Below are 27,907 nucleotides of genomic sequence, written 5' to 3' on the forward strand. Positions count from 1 at the left end.
GTGAGGGCATCTATGCGTTTTGTCAGAAGAACCCACCGACCTCTTGGCTGGGGGTATCTGATGTCACTTGCGACGAAGTAGAAGACAGAGTCAACATTCAAGCACCGCTGGATTGCTGGTCAAGACACGACCGCTAGATGACACCAGGAGCTCAGGCCTCTCACAGCGACTCCTGCTGCCACCACCCCCCCTCCCCCCCCTTCTTCTGCTGCCTGCGACAAATAAATATTTTGGCCACTGCCCCGTTCTGTCTGTCTGACACACTGTATAATAAAATAATTAAATTAAAAGCAAAATAATACCCCCCAAAAAAGGCAAATAAGATTACACTTGATCTTTGCTCCATGTCCTAACACGTGCAACAACCATTTCAGGAAAAAATTTGATTCGTTACCATGAAGTGTGAGTAAATTCAGCTTCGGTGCAAATCGAATTTTTCTTTAAATTCGGATCGAATTCCACTTCGTCACTTCGATTCGCTCATCTCTAGTACCGGTCTGAACTCTGTGTACGGTGTAATTTATATTCAGACACGATGAAACAATCTCCATTGCTGAGCAGCAGATGTGAGATGCTTCTACAATGCAGCGTGTTCAGCACAATCGGATACAAAGCAAACAGTAACAGCTCAGCAGTCAGCGCTGCAGCATAACGCTAACTGTACGGTAAATGAGCTGCTCATAAGCCTGAGAAACGTAAAAGAAGTCGCCGTCTTTCTGTCAAATGTAGTCAGAACTGCTAGGGTGAGGTTCTGCAGCAGCTGTAATATTAATCACTCCCTCCCCCCCTGAAGCAGCCTCTAGTAATCTACGTGAATATTTTTCTACTCTGTCCCAGATTAGCGTTGTCATGATACCAAAATTTTGATTCGACTTCATAAAAAAGTATTGCAATACTTGGTACCGTTCGATACCATGAGAAAAAATAAAACACCAAAAAAGCCGCGTGCATTCCGCATTTTTGGAACGTACGGCTCATAAAAGAACGGTTCGATCCTATTTGTGGGGGGGACCAGGTGACTAAAAAATGGTGAAACGCATGTTTTTGGTTTCTTTTTATTTTCTGTTACGGCGTTCACCGCATAGGAGATATTTTTTTTATAGTTCGTACCTAATATGTTTATTTTTTTTATTGTTCATATATTTTTTATGTAAATTTGGGAAAGGGGGTGATTTAAAATGTTAATATTTTGGTGTTTTTTTTAAAAAACTATTAGCCCCCTTAAGGGGCTAGGACCTGGGATCTTTTGATACCTTGTCCTATTCACCCTAAGGCCTCTTGCACACGGCCGTTCCGTGCATTGGGGACTGCAATTTGTGGTTCCCGATGCCGCGACAGATCGAGACCCATTTCAAATTGAATAGGTCCGTGATCCGTCCACACCGCCAAAAAATAGAACAAGTTCAAGTGAATGCGTCTGCATGCGTGATGCGGTGAGCACACGGCCGATGCCCGTATATTGTGGACCTGCTATTTGCAGGCCTCAATACGGGCCTGGCTGGGCAACGGCTGTGTGCATGAGGCCTTATAGAGCTTTGTGCACCCAGCAGTAGGGGAGCTTACCATGGAAGGCTTCAGTAGCGTCCTGGCTGCCATGGTAACCGATCCGAGCCCCGCATTTCACTGTTGGACCACCGATCGGAAGCTGCACTGCCACCAATGAATATAATAGGAGGAGGGGAGGGGGGCTCCTGTGGCCAAAGGGCCACCGATGAATATGATTAACCCTTAAATACAAATGTCGGCTGCGGGTGCTGGCTCTATCACATACCTGGCACCCGCCCTCTATGACAGAGCGCGGCGATCCCCGTCAGTTAACCCCTCAGGTGCCTGTGAGCGGCAGATCAGAACAGCGGGCATAAATCCTTCTGGATAAACAGATACTAACGAAAAAATGTCAATTTCTATCAGTCCTCATTGACAAATGAAGTCGGGGCCATTTCTTCAGTTTTCTTCCCTTTGTGATGTTTTCAAAAACAGAAAACACTGAGCGGACAGACGGCGCCTTATGTTTTTCTGAAAAAAAGAAGAATAAATTACTCAGATTTTTTTTGTCCGGTCCCTGCCGGTTACGACCACCCTTGGATCAATAACGATGACCTCACATTGATCGCTCACGTGTCTCTGCAGCCAATCACTGCTCTCAGGCTTCAGAGCCGCAGCGCGGAGCGGAGGGCGGGTACGAGGAGGTTTTCTTATTGATTTCTTAACTGCCTTTCCTGCCCTTCTGTATTAATTTTTTTCAGTTTTTAAGAAAACTTCTTTAGGTAATCTTATAAAAAGAAATGAAAAATCACCACAGTATTCTGTATAAAATAAATGTCTTGTAGCCCAGACCAGGACCTGCCCAGTGTCTGCTGCACTGTGGAGCTGAAGGACCTGGGGTGACGTCACCGTCATGTGATCAGGGCAGTGGGCGGGGCTAAACAGATTACCGTTACTGATCACATGACGGTGACGTCACCCCAGGTCCTTCAGCTCTGGCAGTGCAGCAGATACTGGGCAGGTCCTGGTCGGTAGTCAGGGCTCTTGTTCTCTCTGGTATCAGCCATTCCTCCAGCCTGCAGGTAAGATGAGCTGTGAGGAGACAGTGTGGTGGAGAGCTCAGACATGTCACCTCTGGAGATTCTCCTCCATTACACACAAGGAATTCTTCTCCGCTCCTCAGCTTAGTATGATGGGGGGAGGAGTAGTGGGGATAGTGGGGGGTTGTCATCATTCACTGGCCCCTGACTGTCCTGGTGAGGGGCCCCTGCCTCCAGGAGGAGAATGAATGGAGCGGGGCCCGGCCTGAGCTCAGCTCTCTCCAGTCTCTTCTCTAGGAGTTGTGGACACAGCTGAGCACAGCCCAGAGGTGGGACCTGCATCTATCAGACATTTATCTCCTGTGGAGCCACCAGAGATCTCCATGTTGGGCCCCTGGAATCTATGTGGTCGGGGTCTGAGAAGCGGGGCCCCTCCAGGCTCAGGAAGTGCGGTTCTGGAGGTGACATCTGGTCTTGTCCCCTGGATGATTTCCTCTCCTCTTCTCATAAAGGCGCCTGCAGTCCTAGAAGCCTCCAGCTCCTCCAGTTCTCTCCTCTTCTCCTGAATGACCACCAAGGATGGACAGGAAGGAGATCAGCAGAAGAATATTAGACCTCACCTTGGAGATCATCTCCCTGCTGAGCGGAGAGGTAAACTTTTCTAGATTTCTCTCCTCTTTATTGTATTCTGTAACAAGTCAGACATCGGGAAGGAGAATCCATCATAGGAAGTGATAGGAAGAGTCCAGGGTCCTGGAGAACGGCCTCCAGACCTTCCAAGTGATGGAGAACCTGAAGATCAGACCCCAGTATGGTGAGTGATGTGTCATGTGACCAGTGACCAATAGTCATGTTGTAGGAGCCATGAGAAGGTAAGTAGGCACGTTGTACCAGGAGGAGAGGACGGAGGAGAGCACATGGCCCCTGAAGGGTTTATTCCCTAAGTGTCTCTCTCCATCCACAGGAGTACACAATAGTGAAGAAGACATCGGGGGACTGTGTGACTCCCATCATCCATCTCCAGGAGTCAGGAGGGCGGAGCAGGACCCCTCACCCCATCACAGAGCCTCCCCCTCACCCCCTGATACATGAGCAGAAGATCCTAGAGCTCACCCACAAGATGATGGGGCTGCTGACTGGAGAGGTGACACTGCTGGGAATGCTGGGAAATTCTCCAGTAACAGCACTGGAGGGGTCTGGTTGATGACGGTGTCATTGTGTTGTCAGGTTCCTATAAGGTGTCAGGACGTCACTGTCTATTTCTCCATGGAGGAGTGGGAGTATATAGAAGGACACAAGGACCTGTACAAGGAGGCCATGATGGAGGAGCACCAGCCTCTTATATCACAAGGTAAGAGCCGTCATGTGCAGTGTATACACGTGTGTGCAGTGACATGTAATGGAGGAGCACCAGCCTCTTATATCACAAGGTAAGAGCCGTCATGTGCAGTGTGTACACGTGTGTGCAGTGACATGTAATGGAGGAGCACCATTCTCTTATATCACAAGGTAAGACCCGTCATGTGCAGTGTATACACGTGTGTGCAGTGACATGTAATGGAGGAGCTCCAGCCTCTTATATCACAAGGTAAGAGCCGTCATGTGCAGTGTATTCACGTGTGTGCAGTGACATGTAATGGAGGAGCACCAGCCTCTTATATCACAAGGTAAGAGCCGTCATGTGCAGTGTATACACGTGTGTGCAGTGACATGTAATGGAGGAGCACCAGCCTCATATATCACAGGGTTAGAGCCGTCATGTGCAGTGTATACACGTGTGTGCAGTGACATGTAATGGAGGAGCACCAGCCTCTTATATCACAAGGTAAGAGCCGTCATGTGCAGTGTATACACGTGTGTGCAGTGACATGTAATGGAGGAGCACCAGCCTCTTATATCACAAGGTAAGAGCCGTCATGTGCAGTGTGTACACGTGTGCAGTGACATGTAATGGAGGAGCACCAGCCTCTTATATCACAAGGTAAGAGCCGTCATGTGCAGTGTATACACGTGTGTGCAGTGACATGTAATGGAGGAGCACCAGCCTCTTATATCACAAGGTAAGAGCCGTCATGTGCAGTGTATACACGTGTGTGCAGTGACATGTAATGGAGGAGCACCAGCCTCTTATATCACAAGGTAAGAGCCGTCATGTGCAGTGTATACACGTGTGTGCAGTGACATGTAATGGAGGAGCACCAGCCTCTTATATCACAAGGTAATAGCCGTCATGTGCAGTGTATACACGTGTGTGCAGTGACATGTAATGGAGGAGCACCAGCCTCTTATATCACAAGGTAAGAGCCGTCATGTGCAGTGTGTACACGTGTGTGCAGTGACATGCAATGGAGGAGCACCAGCCTCTTATATCACAAGGTAAGAGCCGTCATGTGCAGTGTATACACGTGTGTGCAGTGACATGTAATGGAGGAGCACCAGCCTCTTATATCACAAGGTAAGAGCCGTCATGTGCAGTGTATACACATGTGTGCAGTGACATGTAATGGAGGAGCACCAGCCTCTTATATCACAAGGTAAGACCCTTCATGTGCAGTGTATACACGTGTGTGCAGTGACATGTAATGGAGGAGCACCAGCCTCTTATATCACAAGGTAAAGAGCCGTCATGTGCAGTGTATACACGTGTGTGCAGTGACATGTAATGGAGGAGCACCAGCCTCTTATATCACAAGGTAAGAGCCGTCATGTGCAGTGTATAGACGTGTGTGCAGTGACATGTAATGGAGGAGCACCAGCCTCTTATATCACAAGGTAAGAGCCGTCATGTGCAGTGTATACACGTGTGTGCAGTGACATGTAATGGAGGAGCACCAGCCTCTTATATCACAAGGTAAGAGCCGTCATGTGCAGTGTATACACGTGTGTGCAGTGACATGTAATGGAGGACCACCAGCCTCTTATATCACAAGGTAAGAGCCGTCATGTGCAGTGTATACACGTGTGTGCAGTGACATGTAATGGAGGAGCACCAGCCTCTTATATCACAAGGTAAGACCCGTCATGTGCAGTGTATACACGTGTGTGCAGTGACATGTAATGGACGAGCACCAGCCTCTTATATCACAAGGTAAGAGCCGTCATGTGCAGTGTATACACGTGTGTGCAGTGACATGTAATGGAGGAGCACCAGCCTCTTATATCACAAGGTAAGAGCCGTCATGTGCAGTGTATACACGTGTGTGCAGTGACATGTAATGGAGGAGCACCAGCCTCTTATATCACAAGGTAAGAGCCGTCATGTGCAGTGTATACACGTGTGCAGTGACATGTAATGGAGGAGCACCAGCCTCTTATATCACAAGGTAAGACCCGTCATGTGCAGTGTGTACACGTGTGTGCAGTGATATGTAATGGAGGAGCACCAGCCTCTTATATCACAAGGTAAGACCCGTCATGTGCAGTGTATACACGTGTGTGCAGTGACATGTAATGAGGAGCACCAGCCTCTTATATCACAAGGTAAGAGCCGTCATGTGCAGTGTGTACACGTGTGTGCAGTGACATGTAATGGAGGAGCACCAGCCTCTTATATCACAAGGTAAGAGCCGTCATGGTGCAGTGTATACACGTGTGTGCAGTGACACGTAATGGAGGAGCACCAGCCTCTTATATCACAAGGTAAGAGCCGTCATGTGCAGTGTATACACGTGTGTGCAGTGACATGTAATGGAGGAGCACCAGCCTCTTATATCACAGGGTAAGACCCGTCATGTGCAGTGTATACACGTGTGTGCAGTGACATGTAATGGAGGAGCACCAGCCTCTTATATCACAAGGTAAGAGCCGTCATGTGCAGTGTATACACGTGTGTGCAGTGACATGTAATGGAGGAGCACCAGCCTCTTATATCACAAGGTAAAAGCCGTCATGTGCAGTGTATACACGTGTGTGCAGTGACATGTAATGGAGGAGCACCAGCCTCTGATATCACAAGGTAAGAGCCGTCATGTGCAGTGTATACAGGTGTGTGCAGTGACATGTAATGGAGGAGCACCAGCCTCTTATATCACAAGGTAAGAGCCGTCATGTGCAGTGTGTACACGTGTGTGCAGTGACATGTAATGGAGGAGCACCAGCCTCTTATATCACAGGGTAAGAGCCGTCATGTGCAGTGTATACACGTGTGTGCAGTGACATGTAATGGAGGAGCACCAGCCTCTTATATCACAAGGTAAGAGCCGTCATGTGCAGTGTGTACACGTATGTGCAGTGACATGTAATGGAGGAGCACCAGCCTCTTATATCACAAGGTAAGAGCCGTCATGTGCAGTGTATACACGTGTGTGCAGTGACATGTAATGGAGGAGCACCAGCCTCTTATATCACAAGGTAAGAGCCGTCATGTGCAGTGTGTACACGTATGTGCAGTGACATGTAATGGAGGAGCACCAGCCTCTTATATCACAAGGTAAGAGCCGTCATGTGCAGTGTATACACGTGTGTGCAGTGACATGTAATGGAGGAGCACCAGCCTCTTATATCACAAGGTAAGGGCCGTCATGTGCAGTGTATACACGTGTGTGCAGTGACATGTAATGGAGGAGCACCAGCCTCTTATATCACAAGGTAAGAGCCGTCATGTGCAGTGTATACACGTGTGTGCAGTGACATGTAATGGAGGAGCACCAGCCTCTTATATCACAAGGTAAGAGCCGTCATGTGCAGTGTATACACGTGTGTGCAGTGACATGTAATGGAGGAGCACCAGCCTCTTATATCACAAGGTAAGAGCCGTCATGTGCAGTGTATACACGTGTGTGCAGTGACATGTAATGGAGGAGCACCAGCCTCTTATATCACAAGGTAAGAGCCGTCATGTGCAGTGTATACACGTGTGTGCAGTGACATGTAATGGAGGACGTGGATCGGTGTTTCTGCTGACCCGGGCCGTTAGAGCAGGAGCCTGGCTGTCATGTGAGAGCCCAGCCCCCGCTCTGTCCTGCACAGGAGACCTCTGCTGAGTGTATTAGTCCATTGTAGAAACACAGCGGCCTAGAATAAAGCCCATTAATAACCGCCCCAGAAATCCAGCATCAGCGGTCATTAAGGGGTTAAATATATTTAGTATTTTTTCTTTCTCCAGTGTTAGATTGCGGCTGTTATCGGCCAGTGACTCCAGTAACCTCTGGCTGTATGTGATGGTTTTCCGGTATCAGGCTGCCCTCTGGTGGTTACATCCTAGTATTGCATCTGACTGGTGTTACTTCTTGGTGCAGGTCACTGAGGGATCACTGATGACTTCTGATGTCTGATAGTAATCAGGAATGTGGGAAAATAGGGGGGACGACTGTATCTGCACTGACTGAAGTCATTATGTGCTGTGCCCGTCCTGCCCCCTTTCTGCACCATATAAAGCTGGGGAACCAAAGATGTGTAAGAGAAATACTTCCGGTTTCCATAAGTTACATCTTAGATCCACCCGGAGCTCAGAGTCTCCCGTCAGTGCAGCTTTATGAGGGTCTGAGTTATGGGGATGAGTTGTATTTTTTCTCGCCCTCATTATCGGGGACATGGGACTCACTGATTCACCTTTTATTTCTTTTTTTTGGAGGAGGGATGAAGAAAACCAGCAATACGACCCTTCTCCTGAATTTGCCACCAAGGATGGACAGGAAGGAGATCAGCAGAAGAATATTAGACCTCACCTTGGAGATCATCTCCCTGCTGAGCGGAGAGGTAAACTTTTCTAGATTTCTCTCCTCTTTATTGTGTTCTGTAACAAGTCAGACATCGGGAAGGAGAATCCATCATAGGAAGTGATAGGAAGAGTCCAGGGTCCTGGAGAACGGCCTCCAGACCTTCCAAGTGATGGAGAACCTGAAGATCAGACCCCAATATGGTGAGTGATGTGTCATGTGACCAGTGCCCAATAGTCATGTTGTAGGAGCCATGAGGAGGGAGAGACTGCTTACTTCTCCCTGTGCTGCTGAGCGAACATGGTGCATGCTGATAGCAGCGCGCTCATGTTCTCTGATACTGGGCTGTGCAGTAGCCGGGTAAATTGGTAAAAGCAGACTGTATAGATCGCAGGACTGCAGCAGGCACCCCCGCCGGGAGGGTCTCAAACAAGTACAGTAACTTAGGGAGTATGGACATTTTCATAGCCGCTATATGACCTATAAGGGAAATCGGGAGCGTTTCCATTTAATAGAAAGGGCATTCATTCCTGTTAGTAGCAATGGGAAATTAGCTTTATAGAGAGAAGAGTGAGTAACTGGGCATGAGTTGGATCCCTAAATATTTAATGGAGTGGGCACGCCAGGTGTAGTTAAACCTGCTTTGAAGAAGGCTGAGTCTGTCCGGGGAGATGTTGATTGGTAAGGCTTCAGACTTAGAAGTATTAAGCTTATAGCCAGATAGCACGCTATATCGCTCCTACACCTCATGAAGCTTAGGGAGAGAGATAAAAGGATTGGTAAGGGTGAGTAAGACGTCGTCAGCGAGGAGGGAGATAGAAAATAACTTATCTCTGACCGGTATACCTTGGATGTCGGGACTATTGCGTACTAGGGCTGCTAAGGGTTCGATGCAGAGAACGTATAAGATGGGGTAGATGGGGCACCCTTGTCTTGTCCAGTTGTAGATCCAGAGAGAGGGGGAATGGGCATGCGGTAACCGAATCACCGCTTTTGGGGACGATTACAGGCTATCAGGGCAGCCATGAATGGGCCCTTAAATCCAAAATGATGCAGCGTCCGGAACATAAAGTTCCAGTTCAGGCGGTCTAAGGTGAGCAGTACAGTCGTGGCCAAAAGTTTTGAGAATGACACAAATATTAGTTTTCACAAAGTTTGCTGCTAAACTGCTTTTAGATCTTTGTTTCAGTTGTTTCTGTGATGTAGTGAAATACACTGCGTGCAGAATTATTAGGCAAATGAGTATTTTTTTTTATTTTTTTTGAATCAATAGTTTTTATTCAAGTTTTTCAGGAAAACATTTACATACATTGACATTGACACTAGTGAAGTATCCGTGTAGAATTACATTGCATTTCCTTACATTGTACATATAGATGAAGGGAAAAGGAGGGGGAGAGAGGTGAAGGTAAGAAGGAATGAGGGTGTGAGGTGAAAAACAAAATGAGCACATAGGAGAACATACATGCTGTCAGATATATATATTCAGTTAGGTACTTACATAGCCGTTTGTTATGCACAATTATCATTTGTTCGACAATAATTAGAGTAACTGTATATAGTGGAAGCTCGGTGTCTCAAGACAGGTCAGGTTAGTTGGAGCTTTGCTCTATATTCCCCCCAACTGCTCCATGCTTTGTCGAACTTCATAGAGGGTGAAAAGTTATATGACAGGATCCTCTCATATGAGTGGGTTTTATCTACTCTGTCAATTATTTCTTTAATCGTGGGGATTACTTGTGATTTCCAGTGTTTGGCTATTGCTATCTTAGTCGACATAAGGAGGTGTGCTACACTTACTCGATAAGATGTTGGGAACCTTTCTATATCAATCAGGAGTAATGCCAGTTGTGGGTTGGTACTGTTAAGATTCCAGTCATGTCGGAGATTATCATGAAGATCTGCTTCCATGAATTATTTAGAAGGGGACACTGCCACAAAATATGAAGCAATGTACCTCTACATGTACATCCTCTCCAGCAGAGGTGTGATGAGCCTGGGTATATCATACTGAGTCTATCTGGGGTGTAATACCATCTTAAGGCTGTTTTCATATATGACTCATAGTGGAGAGTGCATCTAAAACATTTAGCAGCAAACTTAAGGGCATGTGTCCATTGAGCTTTTTCAATTGGTAATTGAAACTCAAGCTCCCATGTTTTAAAAGGGGAGGTTTTCACGAATACCTCTTTGTCTCCCAATGCGGCATATAGGGGCTTTAAGCTTCTCTTTGTCGGGGTTGCTTGCGACCAGGTTATAAATAACTGGTGGTCAGCCTTTACAACGAGTGAGACGTTTGGAGTCAAGAGGTGCCTGATGCGGAGGTACTTGTAAAAATCTCGGTTAGAAATATCATATACCTGGTGTATATGCTCAAAACTATTCAACTGCTCATTTGTATATAATTCGGAAATATTGTTTAACCCTTTTTTCCTCCATGAGGATAAATCAATATCCTCTATGCAAATCTCTAAGAATTCTATAGGGGCCCATTTGCATATGGATTTTTCCCCATCTGACCCCAATGAGTGGTATTCTTTCCAGTTAGTCAGGGAGGCTAAGACGCTGCATGGCAACTCTTTGTGTATTTTAGATGGTAAGTATAAAGTAGCTAGAAGAAGGGCTTTTAAATTGTGAGATGGGGACAAGGCGGTTTCTATAGACACCCAGGGGTATGTTTGGGCATTTTTCCACCAATGTTTCAGATATGAGATTTGGGTGGCAAGGTAGTAATGTTTGATGTTGGGGAGACCTAAGCCTCCAGCTTTCCTATCCCTTACCAGAATATTATATGCTATACGGGGTTTACTTCTATTCCAAACAAAGTTTTTTAGGGCTAGGTGTGCTTTGTGGAAGAAGGCTTGTGGCAAGATGATCGGAAGGTTCCTGAATAAGTACAATAATTTCGGAAGTATAAGCATTTTGTATGATGCAATCCTCCCTAGCCACGACACCTCACATTTGGTTAGTTGATCCATCTCCGCATCCAGATTTGCCATCAGTGGGGCGTAGTTAGCTGTATATAAGGATCCGATTTGTGTGGTAATATATATCCCTAGGTATTTTATCTTATGGTCCTGCCAATCTAATGGAAATTGACGCTTCATTTGTTTCCGGGTTGCGTCCGGGATTTGTAGAGGTAGTACTTGAGATTTATCTAGGTTAAGTTTATAGTAAGAGAGATTACCAAAGTTTTCTATAATTTTCAGTGCCGTGGCTAGGGAACCAGGGGGATCAGTGAGAGACAGTATGATGTCGCGGGCATATAAAGATATGCGGTGATCTGATCCTCCTATATTCACTCCATGTATGTGTGGGCTTTGTCTGATTGCCTGTGCCAAAGGCTCTAATGTGAGAATAAAGATGATGGGGGATAATGGACATCCTTGTCTGGTTCCATTTGTTATGGCAAATTCATCAGACATAGTGCCATTTACAAGGACTCTCGCTGTAGGTTCTGTGTATAATGCTTTTATCATGGAGATGATTTCCATTGTGAAACCCATTTTACCCAGCACCGAAAACGCAAAAGACCAGCTGACACGGTCAAATGCCTTTTCTGCGTTCAAGGCCACTAACGCTGATGGTAATTTCCGTTTATTCACAAAGTCTAAGATATTTATTATTCTCCTAGTATTATCAGAACCACATCTACCTTGAACAAAACCAACTTGGTCGATAGTCACTAATTGCGGGATGATCGAGGACAATCTGTTTACTAAAAGTTTGGCGTAAAGTTTGGTATCAGTATTTAAAAGGGATATGGGACGGAAATTTTGGGGATAAATGGGGTCTTTTCCCGGTTTAGGAAGGGTCACTATTGTGGCATTTAGCATTTCTTTTGGGAGGTGGCCTGTAGAGCGAATATCTTCTAATGTGTTACGTAGATGGGGTATCAGCTCAGGCATAAATGTTTTATAGTATTGGGTAGATAATCCGTCTGGACCTGGAGCTTTGTGAGAAGGAAGTGTTTTTATAGTATTCTTTATTTCCTCATTTGAAAAAGGTAATGACATTGATTTTGCTTGTTCTTCAGATATGTGAGGTAAAGAAACCGAGTCTAGAAACTTATTAATCTCTTCTTGAGAGGGGATGTGAACATTAGAGGAAGCCAGATTATATAGAGAGGAATAATAATCCTTGAATTTGTTAGCTATACTTTTAGGGTCATATAGTTTTGCTCCTGTTGTGTCTTTTATCAGAAAAGGGATTTTGGACTTGTATGTTCTAGCTTTCAGTCTGCGGGCTAATAATTTGCTGGCTTTATTATCTTGAGAGTAGTACTGAACCTTCAGGGATCTCATGCTTTTTTCATAAGTGAATAAGAGGCATTCATTTAGCTGAATGCGTAGCTGCCTTAGTTTATCTGTTAGGGAAGGTGAGATATCTCTCTTATTGAGTGACTCAATGCGTCTGATCTCAGACATGAGATCCGTAAATCTTTTTTCTCTTTCTTTTTTGAAGCGGCTACCTAGTTTAATAAAGATACCTCTGATGAATGCTTTGTGAGCATTCCTTAAGATGGCTGAGTCCTTCACAGATCCTACATTAAGCGCAAAAAACTCCTGTAATTCTTTGGAGAACTCAGATTGGTACCTTTTATGTGTCATGAGGTATTCATTGTTTCTCCACTGGGGGGATACCGCCGGTTCAAATTTTTCTTTAAGTGTTAGATTGATGGTGGCATGGTCCGACCATGTGATAGTATCAATGGATGCGGAGATGGAGCAAGGTAGGAGAGACCTGGAAACCAAAAACAAGTCAATTCTGGAGTACATTTTATGTCTGGGGGAGAAGAACGTGTAATCTCTCTCAGATTCGTGTAAAATGCGCCAAATATCATACAAATCATGTTTACTTAGGAATTTTGCTAGAGATTGGGATCTCCAAGTGGATGATGAAGTGGTATCCCATTGGCAGTCATGTATAGTATTGAAATCTCCACAAATCACCAGATGCCCTTTCTTAAGTCTACTAACTTTGTTCATAAGCTTATTAAAAAAGGACACCTGATGCCTGTGCGGTGCATAAATTGCCACAATTGTGTACTGTACATTATTAATAGTACCTACAAGTATTATGAACCTGCCTCCTGAATCTATGACAATCTCTGTTTGATTGAAAGCAACTGTGTCTTTGATAGCCAGTAGCACTCCCCTCTGCTTTTTTGCGTAATTTGCTTGGAAGATGTGCGGAAATTTAGGGTGGTGCATTCTTTGAGCATCAGAGGCCACAAGGTGAGTCTCAGACGCACAGAAGATGTCAGATCTTTGGGAAATGGCTTCCTTCCACATCAATGAGCGCTTGAGTGGGCTGTTTAGGCCCTTAACATTCATGGATGCAAGTTTAAGCGGCATGATAATTACAAAATTTGCTAAAGGGGGTTGTATGTACCTTTTTCAATAGAATTATAGGGTAGTACCTTTGAGCTTGAATGCAATATAACATCATCAACATGTATGTCATTGAGTACCGACGGCGTCTGGTGTACCTAAGAAAATGTGCTAAAATAATAAGGAAAATAGAAATAGAAATAAAAATAAAAGACAACATGGAACAATTGCACCTTATAAGATAAAGGAGCAAACATATCAGGTAGTAAGCAATCAATAAGAACGGTTGATTGCAATTCTTTTGGGGGAAACAACCTTTCATAAGAAGTCTCTAGTGGCAACTGCTGGCCACCTCAGGTATAAAGGTAATTGTGAATAATGACCTCGATCTTCTGTCAGCGTGGCTTGTTCGCCGTTTTCCACTCCGCGGACATATGCCTTTGCTTCTCAGCTTCTGCTGGACAGTGGTTAGTAATAATTGTGATCCCCCATTCAAGTAGCAAGCGAGTTCCTTCTGTAATAGAGGAGATGTTGTGTAGCTTTCCATTTCGGGTTATCTGTAACTTCACAGGGAATCCCCAGCGATAGACGATATTATTTTCTCTCAAGGCAGAAGTAATAGGTATAAGCTGCCTTCTCATGCGGAGAGTGGTAGCAGAGAGATCTGTAAACATTTTGATTTGATGATACGGTGAGGGGAGCTCTTTCAGAGACCTGGCAGCCGCCATGGCCCTCTCTTTAACGTGGAAGAAATGAATCCTTGCCAGCACGTCCCTGGGCACGGAGTCTGGGATGTGCCGGGGTTTAACTATGCGGTGTGCACGGTCGATCACTAGCTCTCTTGTTTCACAGCCTGGAAGTAACTTTTTTAATAAAGACTGTAGATATGTAGACAGATCAGCAGACGGAATTTCCTCTGTGATGCCCCAAAACTTTATATTATTTCTCCTTGATCTGTCTTCTAGGTCAGTAACTTTCGCCCTTAGTGCTTCCACTTCCTCTGTTAGCTCATAGTGAGAATCAATAAGCTGGTTGTGGGAGTTGGCATATTCCCCCATTTTATGCTCAATGTGATCTACTCTGCTGGAGACATCTTGAAGCTGTGTGTGAAGAGGGGTATATAGCTTGGTGATGTCTTGATGCAGCGACTTATTAAGCGCCAGCAACAGGTTTTTGATCAGCGAGCCAGATGCAGGCTCATCTGAAGTCTCTATAGAGGAGAGCGTGTCAGAAAGGGCATCTGGGAGTATGGAGGTAGGTGAAACTGGTGCGTTTACCTCGTTAGTGCCGTCTGCTGTTGCCGCCATGGATTGCTGTTTGGCGGGAATCCCGTCTGGCAGAGATGGCGCCTCCCTCTCCACTGAGTCTCCTGACCCCTCTGCATCTTCCCATGCTAGTTGGGAGAATCTGGATCCGCTGTCCGAGGATGGCGGCATTTGTTTCTGTGGGCCGTGCTGGATGCTGTCTGTATCGGCAGCAGTATTTCCCATCTTTTGAGCCGGGGACGGAGGCTTTCGCCTTGAGGCGGGAAGGTTTGTGCTTTCCTCCGTGGACACTCCGGACGGCTCCCGGTCTTTCTCAAAATAAAAGTCCAGTTTGCCCTGCGCCTTGTTCGACTTTCTTCCCCTGGGCATCATGCGGGTTGTCACCGAGTTGTTTGTCTGCAAATTGGGGTAGAAAGAGGGTGATATGCTGCATAAAGCCTGAGGTGGTGACGGAGCTCCTCTAACGTGCGGCCATTCAGGTCAGCGGCAAGCCACGCCCCCCGCAAATGAGTATTTTGACCACATCATCCTCTTTATGCATGTTGTCTTACTCCAAGCTGTATAGGCTCGAAAGCCTACTACCAATTAAGCATATGAGGTGATGTGCATCTCTGTAATGAGAAGGGGTGTGGTCTAATGACATCAACACCCTATATCAGGTGTGCATAATTATTAGGCAACTTCCTTTCCTTTGGCAAAATGGGTCAAAAGAAGGACTTGACAGGCTCAGAAAAGTCAAAAATAGTGAGATATCTTGCAGAGGGATGCAGCACTCTTAAAATTGCAAAGCTTCTGAAGCGTGATCATCGAACAATCAAGTGTTTCATTCAAAATAGTCAACAGGGTCGCAAGAAGCGTGTGGAAAAACCAAGGCGCAAAATAACTGCCCATGAACTGAGAAAAGTCAAGCGTGCAGCTGCCAAGATGCCACTTGCCACCAGTTTGGCCATATTTCAGAGCTGCAACATCACTGGAGTGCCCAAAAGCACAAGGTGTGCAATACTCAGAGACATGGCCAAGGTAAGAAAGGCTGAAAGACGACCACCACTGAACAAGACACACGAGCTGAAACGTCAAGACCGGGCCAAGAAATATCTCAAGACTGATTTTTCTAAGTTTTTATGGACTGATGAAATGAGAGTGAGTCTTGATGGGCCAGATGGATGGGCCCGTGGCTGGATTGGTTAAGGGCAGAGAGCTCCAGTCCGACTCAGACGCCAGCAAGGTGGAGGTGGAGTACTGGTTTGGGCTGGTATCATCAAAGATGAGCTTGTGGGGCCTTTTCGGGTTGAGGATGGAGTCAAGCTCAACTCCCAGGCCTACTGCCAGTTTCTGGAAGACACCTTCTTCAAGCAGTGGTACAGGAAGAAGTCTGCATCCTTCAAGAAAAACATGATTTTCATGCAGGACAATGCTCCATCACACGCGTCCAAGTACTCCACAGCGTGGCTGGCAAGAAAGGGTATAAAAGAAGAAAATCTAATGACATGGCCTCCTTGTTCACCTGATCTGAACCCCATTGAGAACCTGTGGTCCATCATCAAATGTGAGATTTACAAGGAGGGAAAACAGTACACCTCTCTGAACAGTGTCTGGGAGGCTGTGGTTGCTGCTGCACACAATGTTGATGGTGAACAGATCAAAACACTGACAGAATCCATGGATGGCAGGCTTTTGAGTGTCCTTGCAAAGAAAGGTGGCTATATTGGTCACCGATTTGTTTTTGAATGTCAGAAATGTATATTTGTGAATGTTGAGATGTTATATTGGTTTCACTGGTAAAAATAAATAATTGAAATGGGTATATATTTGTTTTTTGTTAAGTTGCCTAATAATTATGCACAGTAATAGTCACCTGCACACACAGATATCCCCCTAAAATAGCTAAAACTAAAAACAAACTAAAAACTACTTCCAAAAATATTCAGCTTTGATATTAATGAGTTTTTTGGGTTTATTGAGAACATGGTTGTTGTTCAATAATAAAATTAATCCTCAAAAATACAACTTGCCTAATAATTCTGCACTCCCTGTATAATTACACGCACTTCATACGTTTCAAAGGCTTTTATCGACAATTACATGACATTTATGCAAAGAGTCAGTATTTGCAGTGTTGGCCCTTCTTTTTCAGGACCTCTGCAATCCGACTGGGCATGCTCTCAATCAACTTCTGGGCCAATTCCTGACTGATAGCAACCCATTCTTTCATAATCACTTCTTGGAGTTTGTCAGAATTAGTGGGTTTTTGTTTGTCCATCCGCCTCTTGAGGATTGATCACAAGTTCTCAATGGGATTAAGGTCTGGGGAGTTTCCAGGCCATGGACCCAAAATGTCAACGTTTTGGTCCCCGAGCCATTAGTTATCACTTTTGCCTTATGGCACGGTGCTCCATCGTGCTGGAAAATGCATTGTTCTTCACCAAACTGTTGTTGGATTGTTGGAAGAAGTTGCTGTTGGAGGGTGTTTTGGTGCCATTCTTTATTCATGGCTGTGTTTTTGGGCAAAATTGTGAGTGAGCCCACTCCCTTGGATGAGAAGCAACCCCACACATGAATTGTCTCAGGATGCTTTACTGTTGGCATGACTCAGGACTGATGGTAGCGCTCACCTTTTCTTCTCCGGACAAGCCTTTTTCCAGATGCCCCAAACAATCGGAAAGAGGCTTCATCGGAGAATATGACTTTGCCCCAGTCCTCAGCAGTCCATTCACCAAACTTTCTGCAGAAGATCAATCTGTCCCTGATGTTTTTTTTTTGGAGAGAAGTGGCTTCTTTGCTGCCCTTCTTGACACCAGGCCATCTTCCAAAAGTCTTCGCCACACTGTGCATGCAGATGCGCTCCCACCTGCCTGCTGCCATTCCTGAGCAAGCTCTGCACTGGTGGCACTCCGATCCCGCAGCTGAATCCTCTTTAGGAGACGATCCTGGCGCTTGCTGGACTTTCTTGGACGCCCTGAAGCCTTCTTAACAAGAATTGAACCTCTTTACTTGAAGTTCTTGATGATCCTATAAATTGTTGATTGAGGTGCAATCTTAGTAGCCACAATATCCTTGCCTGTGAAGCCATTTTTATGCAACGCAATGATGGCTGCAAGTGTTTCTTTGCAGGTCACCATGGTTAACAATGGAAGAACAATGTTTTTAAGCATCACCCTCCTTTTAACATGTCAAGTCTGCCATTTTAACCCAATCAGCCTGACATAATGATCTCCAGCCTTGTGCTCGTCAACATTCTCACCTGAGTTAACAAGACGATTACTGAAATGATCTCAACAGGTCCTTTAATGACAGCAATGAAATTCAGTGGAAAGGTTTTTTTGGGATTAAGTTAATTTTCATGGCAAAGAAGGACTATGCAATTCATCTGATCACTCTTCATAACATTCTGGAGTATATGCAAATTGCTATTATAAAAACTTAAGCAGCAACTTTTCCAATTTCCAATATTTATCTAATTCTCAAAACTTTTGACCACGACTGTAGTGCCTCCATCCCTCCCTTGTCAGCTATATCTCTCAGGTCAATGGACCGTCTGGTGTTGTCACCTGCCTGGCGGAAGCGAACAAAGCCAACCTGATCTTTATGGACCAAGTGGGGGAGCCAGCAATTCAGCCGGTTTGCTAGCAATTTTGTAAATATCTTCAGGTCTGAGTTCAATAAGCTAATGGGTCGGTAGCTAGAGCCATCATCGGGGTCCTTACCAGGTTTGGGAATAACAGTTATATAGGAACCCAGCATGGTGTCGGGTATTCTCTCACCCTTCAGAAATCCGTTAAATAGTTTGGCCATATGAGGTATTAATAAGTCTCCAAACGTCTTAAAATATTTATAAGAAAGCCTGTCGGGGCCAGGCGACTTCCCACTGGGTAAATCAGATATAGACTCCTTAATCTCCTCAATGGTGATCGCTCGGTTAAGGTGAGTCAGGGCCTCTGTAGTTAGAGTATGTAGATGGCATTCAGACAGAAACTCATCTAATTTCGGGTCGTTTCATCCGCAGGGAGAGTAGAAGGAAGGGAGTATAGAGCCTTGTAATATGTGTGGAACAGGTTAGCTATGGAGGTTGAGTGATGCTGGAGCACGCCTCTCGAATAGTGTGTGGAGTAGTAGCGGCCGTGTATTCTTTAAGTTGTCGAGCCAGAAGGGTGTGTGGTTTATTCCCATAGGCAAAGAAGTGCTGTCTGGCGTAACAGATCAGCCGTTCCGCCGATGACAAAGCCAGGAACCTGAGGCGGGTCCGCAAATCAACTATTTGTCTCAGTGTTTGTGTCGTGGGGTGAGAGGCCAGAGATTGTTCTGCCGCTTAAAGTGAACGCAAACATTCTCAGTGTTCTCCATCTTTTCTCAATCGAAAAGAAAGTTAATGCATGCTCCGCGAAATACCTTTTTGTGCAGCTACCACAGGATTCCCGCTGAGGGTGCAGTATTTTCATTCTCCACAAAGTACTGAGACAGTGATGAGAGGAGTTCCGCACAAGTCTATGGATTGGCCAAAAGGGTATCATTCAGACCCCAGTGGGTATGTCTTAGCGGGACAGAGGGGAGAGCTAATTCCAGGTATATGGGGGCATGGTCTGACCATGTAATTGGGCCAATGGACCCGTCAATCAGGGATCTTAGGGCAATGACATTGCCAAATAAATAGTCTGTCCTGGTATGAGTAAGATGGGGAGGAGAGTAAAAAGTGTATTGGCGTGTGGTAGTGGTATCTACTCTCCAGAGGTTGTAAAGAGAGTGTGTGCGAATGAGCCTTTGGAAGCCTCTGGAGAGACGTTTACATTGGCTAGATGGGGATGTCGAGGGGGGGGGGGGGGTGAGCCTGTCAAAACAGTTTGAGAAGGAGACATTAAAATCTCCCCATCAGCTGTACCGCGCCTTGAACAGTAGAGAGGGCGTAGAGAAGACCAGAGTTAGGAGCATAGACTGTGCTGCAGACTCGCCCCATGTTCGGTGCCCTGAAGGATGAGATACAGTCCCAGGGGGTCAGCGTGTACTTTGTAGACCTGGAGCGGGCAAGATCTGGATATCAGGATGGCGACTCCCACCGACTTGGAGATGGCAGAGGCCAAATATGTTCTGGGGAACCAATGCTTGGTGAATGCAAAAGTGCCTTCGGAGGTCAGGTGTGTTTCCTGTAATAAAACAATGTCTGCTTTGGATCTACGGATTTCCCTCAGGGTAATACGGCTCTTAAGGTTGGAGTTGAGACCCTTTACATTTAAGGACATAATCTTAGCCATGGGGAAGAAGTGAAGAGGGGCCACACTGGTTATAGCTAAAGGAGGAAAAAAAGAGGGCCCTAAGATCATGTGCCAGGCTACTCCTCACAATATCCCTTGGATCACGACGTTGGTAAGGGACAGTCACAAAGAAGAAACGTGGAGAGAGAGGAAGACGTAGTGAAGCTATATAGAGACTATTAAGAATAGTATGAAAACAACAATTCAATAAACAATTTGCGTCAATAAAGGCATAGTACAACTAAAACCCTTATGTCCGTGGAGTTCAGCTGGGAAGAGGCGGACAGAGCCACAAGTACAGCCAACCGAAGGTTGCTGAGCCAAGTATAATAGACCCACCTGGGGAAGGCTAGCTGGGACCGCTCAACCGTGACTTAAGGTCAAAGGTCCATTTCCCCAGAACTCCACAGACAGAAGGAATCAAATGTAAACACCCCTGTAAAACATATGAACCTATTCAAGGGAAAGACAGATGAAGCCTTAGAGAAAGGGAAAAACTGCAGTCTGACAACTAGACCTTCCAGGTAATGTGTGTAGCTCAACGTTCAGTGGTAGATGGTTGGAGACGTCTTTTGCGTGGTCCAGGTCTCCAGAATTGGAGGGAGGGTTGTAGGAGAGTCCCAATCCGGAAGTTACAGTTTTTCGGGTGTGGCGATATGTAATTCTTTTTTATTGTTTATATATTTTATATGTAAAATTGGGCAAGGGGGGGATTTAAACTTAATATTTTGGTGTTGTTTTGTTTTTTTGTTTTTTTTACTTTTTATTTAATAACTATTTCCCCCCTTAGGGGGTAGAACCTGGGATCTTTCATCCCTTGTCCTATTCACCCTGATAGGTCTCTATCAGGGTGAATAGGACTTTACACTCTCCCGGCTGCCCTGGGCTCTGTGCACACAGACTATGGCAGCCGGGGCTTCAGTAGCGTCCTGGCTGCCATGGTAACTGATCGTAGCCCCAGGCTTACACTGCTGGGGCTCCGATCGGAACTGCCTTTGTACCACCAATGATAATACTTGGGGGATGGGGGGTTGGGGGCGCACTGCACCACCAATGAATATTGTTTATGCTTAATACAAACGCAGGCTGCGGGTGCCGGACATATCCCATACCCGGCACCCAGCCTCTATGACTGCACGCTGCGATCCGACGCTATTAACCCCTCAGGTGCGGCACCTGAGGGGTTAATAGCGGCCATGTCAGTAATGTGAAAGCGGCAGGGCAGCGGAGGGTCTAGGCGCAAATGGCGACAAGACTACAAAGTCTTGTCGCCATTTAGCAATTCTAGGTCGCATTTGCGACCATTTTGCTCGCCATCTGGATATTGAATATTGTTTATGCTTAATACAAACGCAGGCTGCGGGTGCCGGACATATCCCATACCCGGCACCCAGCCTCTATGACTGCACGCTGCGATCCGACGCTATTAACCCCTCAGGTGCGGCACCTGAGGGGTTAATAGCGGCCATGTCAGTAATGTGAAAGCGGCAGGGCAGCGGAGGGTCTAGGCGCAAATGGCGACAAGACTACAAAGTCTTGTCGCCATTTAGCAATTCTAGGTCGCATTTGCGACCATTTTGCTCGCCATCTGGAGCCCTGGTGCCATTACCTTGGTGTCCTGGGTCAGTGAAGTTCCGCTTCTCTGCTTTTCCCCCTGACACTAACATCCTGCATGATAGGACAGTAATGGAAAGCCTTCATTCCTTTTTGCTTTAGATTGTTTCCACATCCCATGACAACAGAAGATCGCTCTTCCATCCTTATGTGATACACTTCCCTGTCGTTAGAAGGGTTATTTCCATTGTTTAGATGTCAGGAGGTGCCTAATTCGCTAACTGGTTCAGTATCAAGAAAAGAATACGGGTTCCTTCACCAGCAAAAATAGGGGGCTCATTCCAGCAGAGCAGAGTCCACCTCCTGTGCTAAGACCTCCTCAGATATGTAAGAGGGCCACCTGGGTTTCCCTTATACCTTATCAGGCACTATAGGTTGCAGTGTTGCCTCGTGTCTAATCTTGCCTTTGGTAGGAAAGTCTCGCAGACAGTTGTCCCCCGGAATTTGCTTTAGGCCTAGTTCACACGATCGTTTTTTTTGCGAGTGTATGAGCCGTTTTTTTGTGTTTAGTATACGGAACCATTGATTTCAATGGTTCCGCAAAAAATACGGAATGTGTTCCGCATGCATTCCGTTTCCGTATTTCCGTTCCGTTGAAAGATGCAACATGTCCTATATTTGTCCGCAAATCACGTTCCGTGGCTCCATTAAAGTCAATGGTTCCGCAAAAAAAAACGGAACACATACAGAAATGCATCCGTATGTCTTCCGTATCTGTTCCGTTTCTGCTGAACCATCTATTGAAAATGTTATGCCCAGCCCAATTTTTTCTATGTAATTACTGTATACTGTATATGCCATAAGGAAACGGAAACACAACGGAACTCAAAAAACGGAACAACGGATCCATGAAAAACGGACCGCAAAAAACTATAAAAGCCATACGTTCGTGTGAACTAGGCCTTACTTCTAGTTTATTTCTCCAGGGGTGCAGTTATGGGAGAGGGGGTCAAAGAAGGATTACACTTACCAGTAATCTGCTTTCCTACAACCCATTACAGCTCCCCGTCCTTTTCTTTACCCATTTTCTTTGGCATTCTGTTCTTGCACTTTTTCTGTGTCTTGTTCACATGAGCATAAAAAGGAGATAGTAAGGATTAAGGCTATTCAGATTATGTAGGGCTTTCTTCTCTGTTTTACCATTGGCCGGTTCCTGGTAAAACTGAGGTGTGGAGGCGTGCTCTTATGTTCCAGGTGTCCTGTCCAGTGAGGAGGAGGGGGGGGGGGGTGTCTTCTCCATGGGAGCCGCTATGAGTTCTGGAAAAACATGTTACCGGTAAATGTAATTTACATATTTTTTCAAGTGTCTCTCTCCATCCACAGGAGTACACAATAGTGAAGAAGACATCGGGGGACTGTGTGACTCCCATCATCCATCTCCAGGAGTCAGGAGGGCGGAGCAGGACCCCTCACCCCATCACAGAGCCTCCCCCTCACCCCCTGATACATGAGCAGAAGATCCTAGAACTCACCCACAAGATGATGGAGCTGCTGACTGGAGAGGTGACACTGCTGGGAATGCTGGGAAATTCTCCAGTAACAGCACTGGAGGGGTCTGGGTGATGACGGTGTCATTGTGTTGTCAGGTTCCTATAAGGTGTCAGGATGTCACTGTCTATTTCTCCATGGAGGAGTGGGAGTATATAGAAGGACACAAGGACCTGTACAAGGAGGCCATGATGGAGGAGCAGCAGCCTCTTATATCACAGGGTAAGAGCCGTCATGTGCAGTGTATACACGTGTGTGCAGTGACATGTAATGGAGGAGTGGGAGTATATAGAAGGACACAAGGATCTGTACAAGGAGGCCATGATGGAGGAGCTCCAGCCTCTTATATCACAAGGTAAGAGCCGTCATGTGCAGTTATACACGTGTGTGCAGTGACATGTAATGGAGGAGCACCAGCCTCTTATATCACAAGGTAAGAGCTGTCATGTGCAGTGTATACACGTGTGTGCAGTGACATGTAATGGAGGAGCACCAGCCTCTTATATCACAGGGTAAGAGCCGTCATGTGCAGTGTGTACACGTGTGTGCAGTGACATGTAATGGAGGATCACCAGCCTCTTATATCACAAGGTAAGACCCGTCATGTGCAGTGTATACACGTGTGTGCAGTGACATGTAATGGAGGAGCACCAGCCTCTTATATCACAAGGTAAGAGCCGTCATGTGCAGTGTATACACGTGTGTGCAGTGACATGTAATGGAGGAGCACCAGCCTCTTATATCACAAGGTAAGACCCGTCATGTGCAGTGTATACACGTGTGTGCAGTGACATGTAATGGAGGAGCACCAGCCTCTTATATCACAAGGTAAGGGCCGTCATGTGCAGTGTATACACGTGTGTGCAGTGACATGTAATGTAGGAGCACCAGCCTCTTATATCACAAGGTAAGAGCCGTCATGTGCAGTGTACACGTGTGTGCAGTGACATGTAATGGAGGAGCACCAGCCTCTTATATTACAAGGTAAGAGCCGTCATGTGCAGTGTATACACGTGTGTGCAGTGACATGTAATGGAGGAGCACCAGCCTCTTATATCACAGGGTAAGACCCGTCATGTGCAGTGTATACACGTGTGTGCAGTGACATGTAATGGAGGAGCACCAGCCTCTTATATCACAATAATATGCCCATTTTAATATCTGACAAGAAAATTTTTAAAAAAGGTTTATACAGCCTGACCTGGAGTTTCAAAGTAATTACTCCGGTCTCATCAGGTCTAAGATGCATTTGATACTACTGTACATGCAGTTTGTATTGTGAATCCCTCTTTGATAACGTTATAGACAATCTGAGTAGGGCCATAGTCTACATTTAACAAGATAATGTGCCATGAGGTAAAGCACACATCTCAGGCTGAATTCATGGACATAAGAATGAGGCCTAATGGTTTGAGTTTCATCTGATCGCTTCTTCCATATACTGTAATGATTTAACATTGCCTATAGGAGATTAATAGAATCTTCGCTGTGGCAGGCCTCGGAACATGTATTGGCAAAAGGCAGGCTTAATTGCTAGACATGGTTGGGTTTTTCATATTTTTGAGCCATGTTTGTGGAAAAAAGTTGTGACAGTGTGTTGACCAGAATCCTTAATTTTGTCAGAGAAGAATACAAAGCTATATAAGGCTGGAATAGCACATGCATTTTTTGGGGCAGTCTTTTTTTTTTTACCAAAGCCAGAAGTGGATTCAAAATGAATGAACCTTTTAGTTCCTGTTGGATCCACTTCCAGCCTAATAGGAATGTTATACATTTGTCTGTTCTGTAGTTTGAAAAAATATATATAATAATTCCAATTTTTGCCTTCACAGAGAATCCCAGTGAGAATTCAGAGGGAAACTTCATGTTATCACTAAATTATAAAGTAGAAGATGAAGAAGATATCATGCAGCGCTTTTCAGAAGAAAACCTCTTTACCCTTAAACTACATCCAAGGCTTCACAGTACAGATTTATCCTATACTCCTCCTAATTATGAGGAACCTTCTCCTGACCAATCACAGATTGTTACCTCTACTGGGCAGATATGGGCTAAAAGCTTCCAGTGTGGTAAAGAGTTCATAAAAAGCGCAGGTCTTACTACACCCATGGGGATTCACACAGGAGAGGAGCTCTATTCATGTTCAAGTTGTGGGAAATCTTTTACAGATAAATCACATCTTGTTAAGCATGAGAGAAGTCACACAGAAGAACAACCAAATATATGTTCAGAACGTTTTATAGATATACCACTTCTTGATACACATCAGAGGAATCACATAGTAGTGAAGCCATATTCATGTTCAGAATGTGGAAAGTGCTTTATAAATAAATCAGATCTCATTAAACATGAGAGATATCACACAGGTAATAAGCTGTATCCATGTTCAGAATGTAGGAAATGTTTTACCACCAAATCAAATCTTGTTGCCCATAAGAGACTTCACACAGGAGAGAAACCATATTCATGTTCTGAATGTGGAAAATCTTTTTCCCTCAAATCAAATCTTGTTGCCCATGAGAGAATTCACACAGGAGAGAAACCATATTCATGTCTAGAGTGCGGAAGGTGCTTTACAAATAAATCAGTTCTTGTTAGACATGAGAGAACTCACACAGGAGAGAAGCTGCATTCATGTACAGAATGTGGGAAATGTTTTAACACAAAATCGCAACTTGTTACACATGAGCGAAGTCACACAGGTGAGAAGCCGTATTTATGTTCAGAATGTGGGAAATGTTTTACACAGAAACCACAACTTATTTTCCATGTAAGAAGTCACACAGGAGAGAAACCATATTCATGTTCAGAATGTGGGAAAGGTTTTACACGGAAATCATATCTTGTTAGACATGAGAAATGTCACGCAGGGGAGAAGTTGTATTCATGTTCAGAATGTGGGAAATGTTTTACACATAAAGAATATCTTATTGCGCATGAGAGAAGTCACACAGGAGAGAAGCCATATTCATGTTCTGAATGTGGAAAATGTTTTACATGGAAATCACATCTTGTTTCCCATGAGAGAATTCACACAGGAGAGAAGCCGTATTCATGTTTACAATGTGAGAAATGTTTTAGTGATAAATCACATCTCATTATACATGAGCGAAGTCACAAAGAAGAGAAGCCGTATTTATGTTCAGAATGTGGGAAATGTTTTAGACAGAAATGTCAACTTGTTTCCCATGTGAGACGTCACATAGCAGATAAGCCATATTCATGTTCAGAATGTGGGAAATGTTTTAAAGATAAAATGTATTTTGTTGCACATCAGAGAAGTCACACCGGAGAGAAGCCTTTTTCATGCTCAGAATGTGGGAAATGTTTTACTACTAAAGCCATACTTATCAACCATAAGAAAATTCACACAAGAGAGAAGCAATTTTGATGTTTTATATGTGGAAAATGTTTTGTAAGGAAATCAAATACCAAAGCTCATCAGTTCAAAAGGAACTGTAGAACATATTTTGAATATGGGAAATGCTATGACGGCAAAAAAAAAAAAAAGTTTAAATCCATGTTGTTCACAGACTGGGAAATAATCAGGGCAACATGTCGGGTGACAGCAAGTCTCAGAATGTTCACGGAGCTTGTCTGCGACTGGATGTCTTAGAGCTGAGATTTAGCTGTAAAAAATCATCCAAACTTCACTCAAGTTGTAGTAACGCATGACTTGCATCGTGTTCTGTGATGGCAAAGTAACGTATGACCTGCGACCAAAAATCACAGCTTGTTACATAGTTAATACGGTTGAAAAAAGACAAACGTCCATCAAGTTCAACCAAGGGATAGGTTGGGACGCGAATCCCAGACCTGTCAGATTGTGATCACACTGGCAATAATTAGATGTAGTCTCACAATCCGACTGTCACTGTTTAACTCCTGCCTTACAGCCAGTAACATTTTTGGGTGGAATTATTCTGGATCTGCTACATGATCAAATTATATTTCTCTGAGGTCAACTGTGACCGGGATCCATGAAGGACAAGTATTGTGGATATAAGTAAGAGAAGAAGAGCCTTGTTTACTTCCAGAGCAGTGAAGATGAACTGTCCCCATGAACCTTGCTTTTCATCACTGTTTTCACACCTCCACCCACACTGCGGGAGAGTCCAGAGTGACATGGGGAGAAGTAACGACGCTCCATGTAATAGTTTTATAATGTATGTGGACATATTAATATTTCATCTTCATTCAAACAGTATTTACAGATAAAATAAACTCTTCTATTTGCTCCACGACAGCGTCACCATTGTCACTGACAGACATTGTCTTCTTGGCTCATATTATACTCCTCGCGCTGTGACCTTCATTGCTCCTACAGACTAACCCTCCTGTGCGGAGACAGTGATATTGGTGGCATGATGACTATATCACTGATTTATCTGACCGGGTGATCTGTGATAATTAACCCCATATGTACATTCCTTCGGTTTAATGGTAAACCTATCTAGATACTGCAGCTGAGTGATATATCGGTGGTGGGAATCGCTTGTGATGTCACATCTGTTAATTAACCCCTGAATAATGCCAACATGACTTCAGTGACCAAGTGATGCTCATATGTGTTTCACATGTATCCTCCTCCTTCTTTCTTACCTGCTGTAATAAGAAAATGTTATTAATATCTGTACTGAATATTAATAATATGAAAATTGAGGCTTCTTCTGACTCCGCCTCCTTATTAAACTTCTATTCCCTTACGTGTATCCTAACGTGCATACTTTGACTACAATTGCAACTATGACTCTGTACACTGTATTCTAATAAAAAAAAATG

At 44.9% G+C, this 27,907-nt stretch overlaps 1 protein-coding gene across 3 annotated transcripts; it reads left to right on the plus strand.

Annotated features, from left to right (window-relative positions):
• The first annotated feature begins 3,818 nt into the window (after positions 1 to 3,818).
• On the plus strand, positions 3,819 to 27,365 carry LOC120991138 (zinc finger protein OZF-like). Of its 3 annotated transcripts, none has more exons than XM_040420041.1 (2): positions 3,819 to 3,876; positions 24,958 to 27,365. In XM_040420041.1, the coding sequence occupies exons 1-2, from the start codon at positions 3,843 to 3,845 to the stop codon at positions 26,514 to 26,516; spliced, it is 1,593 nt and encodes a 530-aa protein (XP_040275975.1). In that variant the 5' UTR covers positions 3,819 to 3,842; the 3' UTR covers positions 26,517 to 27,365. The 3 variants fall into 3 exon arrangements, with proteins under 3 accessions (XP_040275975.1, XP_040275977.1, XP_040275976.1); XM_040420043.1 differs by lacking the exon at positions 3,819 to 3,876 and adding an exon at positions 23,312 to 23,347; XM_040420042.1 differs by lacking the exon at positions 3,819 to 3,876 and adding an exon at positions 23,431 to 23,480.
• The last annotated feature ends 542 nt before the right edge of the window (positions 27,366 to 27,907 follow it).

This window comes from Bufo bufo, chromosome 2, assembly GCF_905171765.1.
Source record: "Bufo bufo chromosome 2, aBufBuf1.1, whole genome shotgun sequence".
Classification (NCBI taxonomy): Eukaryota; Metazoa; Chordata; class Amphibia; order Anura; family Bufonidae; genus Bufo; species Bufo bufo.

Bases quoted from the DNA above. Each gene is read 5' to 3' on its own strand.
- LOC120991138 (XM_040420041.1), top strand. From the start codon at position 3,843: ATGATGGAGGAGCACCAGCCTCTTATATCACAAG. The intron at 3,877-24,957 runs GTAAGAGCCGTC...TTGCCTTCACAG, and splicing joins CCAGCCTCTTATATCACAAG to AGAATCCCAGTGAGAATTCA.